The sequence below is a fragment of the Amblyomma americanum genome, chromosome 5 (assembly GCF_052857255.1).
Source record: "Amblyomma americanum isolate KBUSLIRL-KWMA chromosome 5, ASM5285725v1, whole genome shotgun sequence".
NCBI classification, from domain to species: Eukaryota; Metazoa; Arthropoda; class Arachnida; order Ixodida; family Ixodidae; genus Amblyomma; species Amblyomma americanum.
Genome location: NC_135501.1, coordinates 24,971,454 through 24,987,100, shown reverse-complemented (window position 1 = coordinate 24,987,100; position 15,647 = coordinate 24,971,454). Strand labels below are relative to the sequence as shown.

General features: G+C 45.6%; 1 protein-coding gene across 1 annotated transcript; it reads left to right on the top strand.

Annotated features, from left to right (window-relative positions):
- Positions 1 to 12,769: 12,769 nt before the first annotated feature.
- LOC144134606 (uncharacterized) lies at positions 12,770 to 14,642 on the top strand. Its single transcript, XM_077667487.1, has 2 exons — positions 12,770 to 12,955; positions 14,186 to 14,642. The coding sequence occupies exons 1-2, from the start codon at positions 12,823 to 12,825 to the stop codon at positions 14,635 to 14,637; spliced, it is 585 nt and encodes a 194-aa protein (XP_077523613.1). The 5' UTR covers positions 12,770 to 12,822; the 3' UTR covers positions 14,638 to 14,642.
- The last annotated feature ends 1,005 nt before the right edge of the window (positions 14,643 to 15,647 follow it).

Below are 15,647 nucleotides of genomic sequence, written 5' to 3'. Positions count from 1 at the left end.
AGACACGTGGTTTTCACACTATGTGCATGCTGAGCCTTCCAGCGCGAAAAAGACGTGTCGAATTTCAGTGGTATCATCCCGATTGTTCAAAAATGCCACGTGCTCATATTGGGCTGATTTATCCAAGGCATTGGGGTTTGAGGACAGTGAAGGGAGAGTAGATTTTAAGCGGGTAGAAGTAACAAAGCGAAGGTTATCTGATTGGTGGCTAAAATCAAGAGAAGAGTAAAATTTCATAAGTCATGGCTAGGTGGCTTGAGCCACCGCCCGATTTAAAGGGTTCAGCCGTATCCATCCATCCATCCATGGTCCAAGCATTCTTCGGGGCCTTCGCTGGTCCAACCATTCTTCGGGGTCTTCGCCTGCGGAGCCATTTAATGCTCGCGGTACCCGCGGCTGCTGCAGAACGACCGGGGTCGACGTCTGTGACGAGGGCATGGTTGACGTTGCGGCGTCTTTCGTTGTCGAATGCGTTCCGGCAGGGTCCCGAACTCAGGCTGCTCTCCCTGGACACGTCGGCTGGCTCGGTTACTTGCTGGCTCGTCCTCCGGTGCGATGCGCAGATGGCTGGCGTCATGACATGAAGGGGCTGTCTAGTGCATGGACGGCTACCCAGCATTTCCAGCAAATTTCATGTAGGGGTTACTGCAATCCGGAGAGCAGAAAGACAGCTGAAATGACATCTAACCAAGACTCTCTATATGGGCTGTACTCGATCACTCGGCGGCCGCGTAGCAACAAGCGGGCTCGGCGGTCGTCGAACAGAATGCCCGCCGCCCTTGGCCTCGCTCAATTTAAAGCTGATAGCGAACTTTCGAGATAAAGCACGGACAGTTTCTGCAGCATTCTGGGTGGGTGGGTGGACGGACGGACGGACGGACGGATGGATAAGGCTGAACCCTTTGAATCAGGGCGGTGGTTCAAGCCACCTAGCCATGAGTTGTGGAACAACATAGAATCGGCTCCACCCGGATGCGATCAACAGAGAGAAATCTAGTCGCGTCTTGCCTCATAAACAAATCGATAAAGCGGCATGCCAGAAGCTTTGAAAAATGAACGAACACTACAAACATGCTCGGCAATATACGCTTCATATATTAACAAAATACACGGGAATGAAACGATCGGTGCGCGCAATAAGAAGATTTTGTCATTTCATTTTCATCATCATCAGCCACACTGCGACCACTGCAAGGCAAAGGCTTCGCCCATATCTCTCCAATTAATCTTTTATTGTGCCAGCTGCGTGCATCCTATCACAAATGTATTATTCTTATCAGCGCACCTAGCTTTCTCCCGCTCTCTCCTACGCTTCTCTTCCCTTGGAATCCAATCTGTTACCCTTAAGGACGATTGGTTATCTCGTCTTCGTATTATATGCCCTGCCCAAGCCCATTTCTTCCTCTTGATTTCGACTATAATGTAATTAACAAGTCTTTGATCTCTGATCCACTATGCCCTCTTTCTCTGCCATAATCTTACACCTATAATTTTTCTATCCACAGCTCGCTGCGTTGCCCTTAACTTAAGCTGAACCCTTCTCATTAACCTCCACATTTTTGTCACATAGGTGTGCACCGGTAGGATATAGCTGTTACATACGTTTCTCTTGAGAGATATTGATAAACTGCCATTTTTGATCTGAGAGAATTTGCCAAATTTTCTACACACTATTCTTGTCTTTCTAGTTATTTCACTCTCGTGATCCGGATCTCCGGTCACGTTCTGCCCTAAACGGACGTTTGCCATCACCACTTCTAGCGCGTCTCTACGACTTGTTAAATTCCCCTTGATCCGAGACTACTGAGCATTGATTTGGTCTGCGCGCTCGGACGCTTGAAGTCGCGTTTTTTGGGACACCTGCTGAACCGTGGATGCCAGCAGCGTCGGTTTCTTCGACACCTTTCGCTTCAGGGAGAAAATTTTGCCTTTTGGATAGAACATTAGGTCCTGTTCTCTCACAAAAACGCAATTTCATGTTTGATGAAGCGTTTTTTTTCACGATAATCATATTTCCGTGCCCAAATCAATGCGTATAGCTCGTCGGCCATGGCATCCATGTTGGCCGCGTCACGCGCAAGCAGTCAAACGAAAGATCGGGCATGGCCGGGCTAAAGGGGAGCAGCGCGCGCTCTCTTACGGCCTGCTCTTCGGGGCGAGTTCCCACCTTTCAGCGCCGCTAGTTTGTGGCGCTGTAACCCAACGCTGGCCAGTTCAGTTGACTGAACCGGACGTCCCTCCAATTTACATTCCCTTTACCATGGGCGTCCTGAAAATGGGTGATTTGCTTCTCACTTATGGAATTCTTGGCTTATGGGCGGAACAGCATTAAATTATCTTTGAGAAGCTTCGAATCACAAAAATTTGGAAGAAACGTTCAACGCAAAGAAGATGAAGCAAATGATGCGAATTACACTTCAGTGTACTTTTTATTGAATCACACTTGCTTCATTTCGAACATCATGATTTCAGAAAAGTTGGGTACAAACTTCGATTAAAAATAGTCACTCAGAGAGGAAGCGAAGACTGCGTAAATAAGCAGCTTGTAGTTGGACCTTTTCTTCTTCTTCAAAGATCCTGAGTTCATATATGTCCTGGTCATAATCTGATTAACTTCCTTGATGGCTTGTGCACATATTTGGAAGGCTTATCTTGTGCGTCTGTTATTTTGTTTGCATGGTTGATGAGAAGTATTCTCATGAATTTTTCGGCAATTAAAGCCGCTGATCGCTTTGCGTGGCTGTCGTCAACACACTCTGGACAGCTTAGTACTGGCGCGCTTTCAAGCCGACGCTACACGAGACATTGGAGAACTTCAAGCGTATTCATTCGTGGCAAGTCCTTTGCCACGCGCTCAAAAAAAATCACTACTTTGTTCAAAAGAGCAAGAAACTCTGGCCTTGGGTAGCATAGCCCACTCCTGTCTTGGCCTTGTAACAGTGCGTACAGAGGATCATCTTTGTTGCATGTTGTTACAAGCATTTCACAGGACCCGCAACCAAAATCTGTTATCAACTTAGCAATGTAGCCACCAACATATGACAAGCCCGAGTAAGTTACCGACCTTGGTGCAGCGTCTTGACATTCCCTTAGGTTTTCCAGCTCGTCGTTAAACTTTTCAGACAGTACTGCAGCCACTTGTTCAACATCAATACCGGGTGTTTCGGCTTCCTTCGGGCTTAAGGACTTGGCCTTCACAATCCTATCAAGGGCAGCCGTAACAGCTCTGGCATCCAGTTGATCGTTGCCGCCACACATCTGTCGAATTCTTCCAAAAAGTGCCTCAATTGGATCACTGTTTAACTTTTTCGTCAGCACATAACTGACTCCTTTCTGCAGCAAGAAGCGTGTTGTTTCCACAGTAGACTGCGTTGTGAAGAGCAAGGCTTGAAATGTCTCTTCTGTGAGTGCGCCGTTGCCTGAGGCGAGTGAACATGACTGCACATGCTTTATGTATACACTGAACTCGTTTTCGAGCCACAGCAAACGATGATCGTCCGTATTGCAGATCGGCGCCTTGTAGCCACTTCCTGCGTACGAAGTGTCATGTATATCGAACCATTCCTTCAACGTTTTCAGGAAACGAATGGTGGCACCCGCTTCTTTAAAATCATACAAGGCTCTATCTCCTCGGTAGTTCTCCTGCAGGTGTTGTAGCGCCGCACAAACCTGCGGTGAAAACACTTGAACAGCACGCAGCACGTTTTGCTTCTCCAGGTTCGATGGATACACATGTTTCCTTGTTAGGTTTCGAGCGAGTTTTACAGTCATCGGCTTCTGATACTCGTAGAGCTTCTGAACGTATGTGCCAGTTATAAGGTCGCTGCCATCCATAAGCTTCCTTTCGAGGAACTGACTTCGGACATTTTTTATCACATGACACGGGTCAACGCTAAGGAAGATGACCCGCTCGGGGTCATGCGGATGCGTCACAACTGTACGCAAGCAACCATTTCCCATGTGCTTGAACATTGTGGTGTTCGCCGAGTAGTTATCGGTCACAATTCGAACTATGACAAATCCACACGACTCGACAGCAGCAATCACTTCCTTCGTCCATTGAAAAAGGTCTTTTCCACTTAGCTGCTTTGTGAAGTAATAAGAACAGGGTATTTTATATTGGCTGTTAGTACCGCACAGAACAAAGCACAGAACCCTGTTTGCTAAAATCCCCTGCGTGTTCGACGTGCTGCTGTCGGGTCTGTCCTTAAGACCGAAAACAGCATCTCCTTTCCGGTCATAAATTCATTTCGGCTTTATGCTGGCTTCATCAATAATTAATGATGACATGTGCTGCCTGCTGCTCAGAAGTGAAGCCTCGTGAACCAGTCTTGTTCGCATCGCACCACTCATTCCGGACGAGGTCGGACTTGGGCCCATGTATTTCTGGAGGGTGCATTTTGCTGGCAAATTCAGGAGCCTTGACCTTCGAGCATGATCATAACCCTTCGGTGAGAGAAATCGCCGTATGATGCATTCTCGAATAACCTCTTCAGGATATGTCTGATGTTGCTTTCCGTATCGCTCTATTTGGTGGAGCAGAAATATGGCCTTTTTGTCTCCCTTCTGTGAGTCCGCCACCATTCTCCCGACCGAAGCATGATGTTTGTTTTTATGGTAGAATGCAGTGCGTTGTTCTTCCGTCGCGAGTTTTTCCACTAAATTCTGACTCTTGGAGCGGAGATAGGAAACTTGAGAGCGAAGCTTTGAGATCAGAGAGAGGTAACGACTTGCTCGCTGGCGATCGTTGTTTGTGGCTTGCGTACTGACGCTTTTAGTGTGTTAATCGACGCAGTCCGACAGATTTTTTCTTTATTCTTTATTCAAGAGTTACCCCGCATTTGCCCGAAGGCGTTATAGCAGGGGGGTTACAGATTGGCAAAAAATACATCTTCACTTGCAGAGCACACTTGCTCCTCGGAAAGCCGGTTCCACTGTTGCACTGTTTTAACAAAAAATGAATTTGCAAACAAGTTCGTCCTGGTACGGTACTCTCTAATTTTGCGGGAATGGTCATGTCGTTGAGAAACGTAAAAGGGTTGTTTTAAGTAATTTTCAAAATCAATCCCCGTTTTTCCGTGAACTATTAAGTACAGCAATTTTAGCCTCAATTTTCTTCTACGGGAAGCGAGTGGTTCCCATAGCAATTCTTTTTTCATTGCTGTACAACTATCCCTTCGCCCGTACCTGCCCAAGACGAACCTTGCTGCTCTGTTATGAATTTTTTCAAGTTTTTCAATTAACACCCGATGTGCAGGGTCCCATATAATACAGGCATATTCAATGATAGGTCGAACACAAGAGAGAAAAGCAGTTTTCTTGAGGTTTGGCTGCGAAGACCATAAACTCCGCTGTATGAAATTTAGTGCCCTAACGGCTTTGGTAACCACATGATCCACGTGAGCATTCCAGGAACAGTCATCCGTTAGTATAACACCTAAGTATCTGTAAGTACATTTCTGTGTGATCAATTCATTACTTATGCGATACTGAGCTTGGACTTTGATTTTTTTTCGTGAAAAACAAAGATGAGCGCATTTCTCCGTATTCAAAGACATTTTCCATTTCAGACACCAATCGTGGATAAGTGTTAAGTCAGTTTGGAGTTGAACGACGTCATTGGCATTGTTAAATTTCCTGTACAAAACGCAGTCATCTGCAAACAGACGTATACTTGAGGAGATACCGAGTGAAATATCATTTATATAGATTAAGAACAGGAGTGGCCCCAGGACCGACCCCTGTGGGACCCCTGATGTCACATCAACGTAATCTGAACATACACCATTAAGGACTACACGTTGGCGGCGGCCGAGCAAATAATTCTGAATCCATACTAAAGCAGCTGTGTCCAGATTCAACATTTTTAGTTTATAGAGAAGGAGTGGGTGTGACACAGTGTCAAACGCCTTCCGGAAATCCAGAAATATACAGTCTGTTTGGCCCCCGCGGTCAACATCAGATACAAGTTCGTGATAAAATTCAACAAGTTGAGTAGTACATGATAAACCTTTCCGGAACCCATGTTGTTCCTTCATCAGCAAATCATTCTTTACCAGGTGGTTCATTATTTCTGTGTATAAGATGTGCTCAAAAATTTTGCATGAAACTGATGTTAGAGAAATAGGCCTGTAATTTGATACATCTTTTCTTGATCCGCCTTTGTGAATCGGGACCACATGAGCTATCTTCCAGTCGTGTGGTAAAAGACCTGTATCCAAAGATTTTTTATAAATAAGGCATAGATACTGTGAGATAGGATAAGCACAGTTCCTTAGCAACCAGGGTGATATGCCGTCGGGACCACAGGCCTTTGATTCATCTATATCCTCTAGGAGCGCTAGAATCCCTCTTACACTTATTTCGACTGGCGGCATTGCTGGCGCATAACTTGTGTAATGTTGGTGACTGTTGATATGGTTAGGGGAGAAAACAGACTTGAAGTGATTATTAAAACACGTTGCCTTCTCCAAGTCACCTGAGATGACCTGTTGATTATAAACGATTTCACCTACACCAGATGAATCTGTTCCACACTCCCTTAAGTAGTGCCAAAAAAGTTTAGGGTTTTTCTTCATTTAAACGTCCAGCGTTTTAAAGTACTCCTCTTTCGCAGTTTTTAGTTTTTCTTTGTGCTCACGCGTTAGTACAAGTAATCTGCTGAAGTCATCTTCACGTTTTGTTCTCTTAAACTTGAGGTACGCACGCCTTCTTTTCCTTATCATTTTTATCAAACTGGCAGTCACCCACGGCTTTCTGCGTTTCTTCAGTCTAGCTGAATCTATACTTGGCACGTGTGCATCCCTCAGTTCAAAAAGTTTTTGCTCAAATAAACGCCATAATTCATGAATATCGCACTCATCATAAAAGCACTCAAAAACGGGCAAGTGATTTTGTAATTTTTCGGACATTCTAGCATAGTCACCTTTATCGTAAAAAAAGACTCGCCTTGACTCACATTTCTTTTGTCTACTATGCGATGCTTTTATGCATGCAATGACCGCCTGATGATCACTAATGCCTGGAATAACATGAACAGCATTAACTTGATCCGGAGAGTTGGAAAAGAAAAGATCTAAAACATTTTTATCCCTAGTTGGTTCCTGAACGTACTGTACTAAGCCAAAAGTATCTATGATGCTCTTCATTTCTATATCGATTCCACAACCTGTTGTGGTTACACACATGCCATCACCCCAGTGCAGATCCGGCAGATTGAAATCACCCCCGAGCAATATCGGTTTTTGGGAAACCTCGGAAATGATTTCATAAAGTGATTGCAAAGTGCTCAGATCAGAACCGGGAGGGCGATAAAATGATCCAACAGCGTATGACGAGTTGTCGTGCAGCGTAAGTGTACACCATATTGATTCAACATCATTGTAATCGACATCTAGTAATGATGATCTTAAAGAGGAATGCACCAACAGAAAGACGCCCCCGCCAAACCGGGATCTGTCTTTGCGGTAAGCAATGAATTCTTTAGGAAACACCTCGCTATCCCTGATTGATGCATCTAACCATGATTCAGTACCAAATACTATGTCTGTCTTTACAGACTCTAGAAGACTAGCAAACTCATCGACTTTATTTACAATGCTTCTGCAGTTAACGATTACGGCAACTAAATCTCGTTGGAGGCTTTTCCTTGGATGAATGGGGCGTCATCGTTTCATGGCGGGAACAACCACCTGCTTTTCTTTGTCCCATATAAAAGCCTTTCCGTTCAGAATAAGTTTGTCGTACTTTAGTTTTATCTTGCTTTTGTCGGCCTCCTGAATTTTTGCGTATTCCCACAGTCGCTTCCGAGCATTACGTGTCTCTGTTGAATAATTTTGATCCATGCTATACTCAGAACCCTTAAACTTTTTCGCGCAACTCATGACTTCTTGTTTCTCTTTATAGGAGGCAAAATTCACTATTATAGGTCGTGCAGTCTTATCACTGAAACGCCCGACACGGTGCACCCTTTGTACAGTTTTCAATTCGATCCCTAGCTTTGACTGACAGATGCTTTTGATTAGGTTCTCAGATTCTTCCCATGTTTCTGATTGGTTGCTGTCCTTAACGCCATAGAAGACAAGGTTTTGCCTCCGACTTTGATTTTCAAGATCGGTATTCTTGCTATGCAGATCCTTTACCTCTCGCGTTAAGTGTTCAATAGCATTAGCCTGTTCAATAACCACTTTGTCGAGAGCGTCAATCTGTCCTCCAGCTTTGTCAAGTTTACTGCTTATATCCCCTATGATGGCTTCATGCTTAGCGATCCTCGCGTCGATGTTATCTAACTTAGCCATAATAGCTGCCTGACCGCTTTGTAAACTCTTAAGCAGTTCCACTTGACATTCACTAAAAGGGCCAGGATTGAGCTCAATATCTCCGGAAAGTAGCAGTAGAAGCACCAGGTACAACACCCGATTCACAATCAGGCGAAACTGCCTGCAACATACAAGTTTGCGTACTCGTCTGCTACGACCAACAGAAGCACTTGGCGTGGGTGGAGCCGGCAATGCATACAGAGGTTCTCGTATCACAATAGAATAGTGGTAACTAACCTGCATGTGCAACAGCAGCGTGAGGCGCATGTCGGCAAGCATGCCGGCTCCAAATCCCACGCAGCCAAAGCGCAGCGGGTATAAGTAGGCTTGGTTGTAGTCTCGTGGCTCCTGATGCTCGAAGAAGATTGGTGGGTCGCAGTCAATGGAATCAGTGTCCGAGTGAAGCTTGGAAACGTTGATAACCGGCGATCCCCTCTTGTCGACGGTGGTCGACACGGCGGTCAGCTTCCAACCGCTCGCGGCCGATGAAAAAGGCTCGATGAGGCAAGGGGACATCGCCTGTCCTGTCGGGCCGAGCACAGCCGAGGTTCCGAGCGTAAAAAAGACCTGCATGTGCAACAGCAGCCTGAGGCGCATGTCGGCAAGCGTGCCGGATCCAAATCCATTGGTTGCACTCCAAAGGTAGTGATTCAAGCGGCTCAGCTTTCCGCTTGGTTTGTTTTGGAACTGGAACAGTACGAGCAGCAGGTTCTTTGCGAGGCTTTTTCGCAGGAGGTGCCAGGTAGGTTGGATAGCCTTCGAAAACGGTGGGGACAGCGCCAGGCAAAAGTTTCTTGATGCGGCTCTCTGGAGCGTAGTCCGTAGAAAGAAAATGCTGGCTACACACGACCGTAGACGGCGACTTGTCGTTGATAATTAAGTCCTTTCTTGCGATGTTTTTTCGCCATTTCGCGCACAACTCTCCGTCACTTGGGAACTGATGAAAAGACACGCCCGCGCATTTCCCAGAGCGCGAGCGGCAAAAGGGTACGCAGCAGTACACCATATGGATGCCGATCAGTCCACGTGCACCGATTTAACACGAACCACCCTGAAAATTTTTAAGAGGGCAATCAGCAATCGATTGAAAAAAATCTTACAAATTAAGTGTCAAAACCACTATACTTACTTGGCAGAACGTGGCAGCAGCGAATGTGTGCGTTGATGTCCGGTGAATGTTCGCGGTGCCTCGAAAACACGTGCGGTGAATCCTGTCCGAGCGAGGCGAGGCGAGGCGTCTGCTGAGGAGAGGTTGGGTTAGGGAGCCTACATGTCGCGCCCCCTCCCGGCTTAGGGTGGTGACTTCTTTTGACACAGCACATGCCGCCTCCCGCTAAGACCCATGTTGCCAGCGCGTGTGTTGTCATGGTTACGGGATGAAGCCGCGCCATCTTGTTCCCCGCCGTGCATAGGCGCGCATTAGCTGCTGCAGCAGTTGCGTCTTCATCGCCGTTCATCGTTGAGTGGGACAGTCATATGTTGTCGGTTGTTGCACTAAGTGCGCCAGGAAGCTTACGCAGCAGCAATGCCCGGGTGTTGCGTTCCGCAGTGCTCGAACCACTGCAGGAAGGGCACACGGATGTTTCGTTTCCCGGCTGACTCCAACCGAAGAAAACGTTGGCTGGCACAAGTAAAGTGAGACTGCTGGGAACCCACTGCTGCTTCTCGCATATGTTCTGTGAGTACCGTACCTTTTTCTCTTTTGTTACCTGCTCGCTTGCCATGTTTGGTGTACTATGCTTCACGTTTACGGTAATTAAACCACGGCCGCCTCGAACGGCGTGCGCGGCGTGGGTTTGATAACAGGCTACGCATTGAGGGCGTGGGTGCAATCTTCTCGTTAGTTTTTAGATGCGCTGGCGGCGTGTCTCGAGCACCAAGGGCGAGAAGCAACGGTTCGCATTCGCCCTCGCTGACTGTAATTCTCACGCGAGTGCACTCACGATATATTGGCGCCCGCTTCCTTGTTTGCGCTGTAATACATGCGCCAAGACTCATGTCAGAGAACATGACTGAGGTAGTGAAAATAAATTTATACATCTCTCTGACATTGTGCGCGTTCGCTGTTTCGCGTGCGCTGTGGTCGGAGGAACTTATTTTCAGTCAGGTCTGGTTATCTAGGCACCGTTCTGCTGTACGACGCTATTCGGTAGAAAAAGATTCGAAACCCAAGATCAGACTAAAAGAACACATTTTGTATATGCCCGGTTACTGGCATGCATATGAAGCCTTTAGGAAGCCCTTATCCAGTTTTTTTAGCTTGGCACTATAGCCTGGTAAAAGACTGCATGTGAAAACATTACAGCAGGTAGAAACAGCTCTGTAGTTGTAACGCTAGTCATGTTCCGGTTTGCAGCATTTGTCAGTTATGTGCAGGTATGAATATACTTCTTGATGCTTATGAAGTACTTGCTGCCATTCATTTCAGGCACATTTTGAAGAAACAAGTTTCGAGCAAAACAGACAGGATGGCTTAAAGAAGCTAAGGCCAGATGCGGTTCCGACACTTTTTACTTATCCAGGTAAGCTTCTAATTTTGATCCATCTCTTAAATACAACTCTGCCTCATTCATATGAAATGTTTGCAAAGAAATTTGTCTACACGTATACGGTAGTGCTGTGGTTGCTTTGTGCAAGCTCAAAAATGTGCGCTCATCTGCTTTTAGAAGGCTGCAAAGAAAGGTTCATCACCATCAGCATTTCAAGGTCCATAGCAGGACGAAGCCTATCCTACTGACTTCCCTTTAACCGGTTCCTGTGCCATCTGTGGCCACATTATCCACACAAACTTCTTGGTCTATTGATATGGCTTTTATATCCAAGCATTCCTACAGCGCATGCTTGCATCAGCATCTAGATCCCTAACTAGAAATTTGTTGGGATCCATGCAATTCATTTCTTGTAAAACTAAATCGCGGGCATAAAAAAAATATGTATATTGCACGTTATTGTAGGATCATGCATTCGAACAGCACCTTCAAACATAAAATCACCTTAAGCCGTGTTTTAACGGCTTCTGCATTACCTCTGGCTCATTTTTCACTGTAGATTGAAAAAAAAATGAATGAATGACAATTGAAATCTTCCGTGTAAGCCATAAAGGTATAAAGTATGGCACTAAACAAAACTTTTGCCACCTAACTCTCTGCCTACCCCTACTATATTTGCTTTTCTTGAACACCCACTGCTTCTCTAAGGGACTACGGTTTATCTTCTCTACACATTACATGCACTCATATATATGATACTAACCGCCGTATTCACAAACGGGCCTTACCTTTACCTTACCTTCACTCGAGAGGCGACTTTCGTAAAGGTCACCGAAAGTGGAAGGTACGGGAAAGGTAAAGCCGCGTTTCAGAAACCTACCTTTCGGCGTCCTTACGGAAAGCGCCCTTACCCGCGGAAGTAAGAGGCATGGTAGCGAGGCTAAAAAATTATTAAAGCTTCCGTCATTGTTGCATGCACTAATAACTTTTTTCTATCCTATAAAAAGTAGTTAAACAAGTACGGGAGATGTAATACACATTTATTAGGCGAAATCAGGTAACATAGCTCTAATTTTGACGCACGTTTTTTTTTGGTCTAGCCACAATGATAGCCAGCGGTCGCTATAAGATGCTTTGTTGAGTCGACGTCCGTTTTTGTTTATTTTCCTGTGCCTCGTGTGTTGTGCGTGTGCCTCGTGCGTTGTGCTTGTGCTTTTTGGTTATTCGTGTTTTCTTTAATAAGTAAATCTAGAATATAAGTTTTCTGTATATATTATATTGAATTTTACTGCCTATTTTATATTGAATTTTACTGCCTATTTATTTGTCTGAAACACGTGTAAATGGAGCAAAAAAAAAAGAACAACGTTTACGGAGAGCGAGCGCCGCGTCCTGAGGGAGTTGGTAAACACGCACAAGTCTGTAATCGAATGCAAAAAGAGCGACGGGGCCTCCCTGGAGAAAAAGAAGAAGACCTGGAAGCTGCTCACTGAGCAGTACAACTGCCGCACCGATGTTCGGCCCCGCACTGAGGCCCAGCTGCGCAAGGTCTGGGACAACTTAAAAGATAAGTGGCGAAGAGCGAAGGCAGCAGACAAGAAAGCGATTTTCGGCACAGGTGAGCTCTGCTTTCATTATTTTGCTTGGTAAAAAAAAGCAATTGCTTGCTTTCTGCCTCCATCATCGCATTTAATTTTGTCATCCTTCGTGCTTTCTGCGAAGCAGCTTTCCGCAACACGGATGGCGACGCGAAAACGATGCCAAGGAACAACACACGCACTCATGTTGTTCATTTTCTGGTCCCGTTTCGTTGTTCATTTTCTGGCTCCGTTCTTGCTTCGTTTCGCTGAAGTCATAGTTTTCATGTGACATTTGCCTCGTTTGTAGGCGCTCGAAAATTAAGGAATTTTCAGTAACATTATTGCCTAATTTCTGTGCACTTTCTCAGGAACGGCCCGCCACCACCCAGCCAGCTGGACGATGAATTACAGCACGTTGGAGACGTGGCGTCCCATATGGGAACAAGGGTAGATAACCCATTTGACAGTGACGGCAGGCGCTACAGCAACAGCGGGCCATTGCAGCGCACCCCGACCGCTGCCACACTGCTGGAGGCGACGCAGTCCGAGCCACAGGCGGAGGCTGATGGTATGATTCTTGCTTGTGTACTTTTAAATATATATCCGATTATACATACCGGGGTGAAAGCTAGGTAATAGTTTAGGGCATGTGTGTGTTGGAAATATCGCTCATAATAAATCTTAGTTTTTTAATCATTTCTCACGCAATATTGATTGTGAATAAAACGTGTCAATTCACCGGGTAATTGTGCTGTGTCAGCCACGCAACTGCAACACAAATTAAGCTGCAAGCATGGGATGCGCAGGGGTCATGTTATTGAATAAGGAAGTAGGAATGAAAATTGCGGTCACACTTGCTTAGCCGGCACCAACTTTTTAGCCATCATCCAACAAATGAGAGCATATGACTGCATAGTTAAACTTCCTGCACAGTTATCAGGAGCAAGATAAGCCCTGCATATTGCAAGGGATTTTAACCTCAGAATGGCCATGTCTTTATTCCTTAGCCTTTGTTGGCATGCCTTGTTCAGGCTGCCTTCTACTTGCCGTTATCTAGAGCATGGAAGTTTAGGGATGAACGCCTGAAGATGAGATCTTGCAGCCTCACTGGTACTGAAAAAGAAAAGGCAGAACAGGGACAAGCAGTTTCCAATTTGTTGCAGATATTTTGGGATTATGTTGCTCTGTGCAATTTACCTGCCATAATAATCTGTGCTTAACTCTGTGGTTTGCAGAGTGAGGGAATTGAGTTACTGTAATATCACAAAGTGATAAGCAATATGAATGCTAGCAGTGTACTTTGCAAATATCAACATTCCCAGCCTGTACAGGTTCATCTGTGTGCTCTATCAGTCTGGTTAGCCGACGCTTGTGTTGTCATATGCAGCTGTCTAGCTTTGCCTTAATTTTTTTTCTGCATACTACTCAAGATGACAAAAGGAAACATACCACCAGATGTTTCTTGTTTCCATCTTGTCTTTTGTTTCCTACCTTTTGTAAGCCTGTGTAATCTTTTCTGGCATGGAATTATTTTAAAACTGCCAGATAGTTGTTTATGGCTGCTAACATACAGCTGCTACAGCCTTACAGGGAACATGACTGCTGTTCTCTGTGCCTACGGCTACACATTCTGAATGCAACATTCTCATGCACTCAAGATAAGCTGGCATATTTGTGGCATTATGATACTGTGCACACTACTACATCTCTGCTTTCGATGGTAGTGAGATATTGTATTGTTATGAGCACAAGACTGAGAGTTTAATGAAACATGTTTAATTTACGAACAATTCTTCAGAGTTCGACTTCTCATGGGGCCAAGCAACGGACAGCAGTCAAGCTGAAAGTGGCGAGGCTGCTGAGGTTGCCGAGGTCGCCCCAGACGACCAGGACCTGCAGGAGCAACAGTGCAGCGACGAAGAGCACAATACGCCGATGCTGGCCACCACTTGTGAAGTCATTCTTCCTGCTACACAGCCGGCTGGCTATCAGCGACGCAAGGCTGCGCCTGCCCCAAAAGAGTCTGTACTTGCCACAGAACTGAGTTCCCGTCTTGAGGCTGTGGTAGCAGACAACAAACGAAAAAGAAAAGAACATGTGTTAAGGGTGAAGCACATGAAGGCACAGCATGAGCTGCACATGAAGCACGCAGTGGAAATGCATGCACTCCAGAGTGCGAACAAAAAGGCTAAAATGCAACTTCTGCAGATGAAAATTGCTGCGTTAAAGAAAGACCTCAACATAGAATAACAATAAACACATTGTTTCTTGAAGGAGCGAGTCATGTACATTCATTCATATTACCTAATTTTGTGTAAAGTGGTGCCGAATGACGCTTCCCCTGGCTCTGAACCCACTTTGCGAGTCCAGAGGCAATGGTCGCAGCTGTGGTTGAGGCTGTGGCTGCCGAGAGTTGCAGGTGTTTGTGTGCAACAGAGCAGGAGGCATTTCCTCTGTAGCACGACGACGGCCAAAATTGTGCAGTGCAGCACAAGCTGTTATTACGACTGCAGACATCCTCGTGTTGATTTGGAGCTTCATGTCCAGGCATGGGAATCTCCTCTTCCATATTCCAAATGCCCTCTCCACAGTATTCCTTGTCTTGATCTGTGCCTTATTGTATCTAAATGAAAACAAACATTCCATATGATGAGAGCACCTGTTATGTTATGGTGAGGTCATATATTCTGCCAAATAGTTTCTGCTTGCCGGTACTCTGGGCTGCCTCTCTGTCCTGATTCCCTGAGGGGGGTCATGAGGTAAGGCCGGCAAGCATACCCCATGTCGCCGAGAAGCACTCCTGGGATGGTTCCTTCCTCGTAGCAGAACCTTGCACGGCTGTTGTCAAATATACGGCTGTCATGTGTAGACCCAGGCCAGCTCGCCACCACATCAAAAAACTCCATCTGAGGGCCAGTTATTGCCTGCAGAAAATATGCGAAGAAACAGTGTCGCAAACAAATTACACACAGCAATTCCTTTCCATTCAAGAATATTGCAGCTACATTGAACAGATGTGCAATTTGCGCATAGCGTTCTCGTAACAGCTATCTACTTTATGCCGTGTACACCCAAATTTACTGAGCCTTTACTTCCTCATAATACCTTCTTGTCACTGTATAAACTCACCGATGAAAGATTAACATAATCCATAATTCATGATCAGTCAATGAGTAGTTCAGAAAATTAAAAAGGTGCTGTGTGTCACTGGGCCTAATAAAGCAATGTGTAGATATGGGTATTTGATAGTGCCGTCGGCA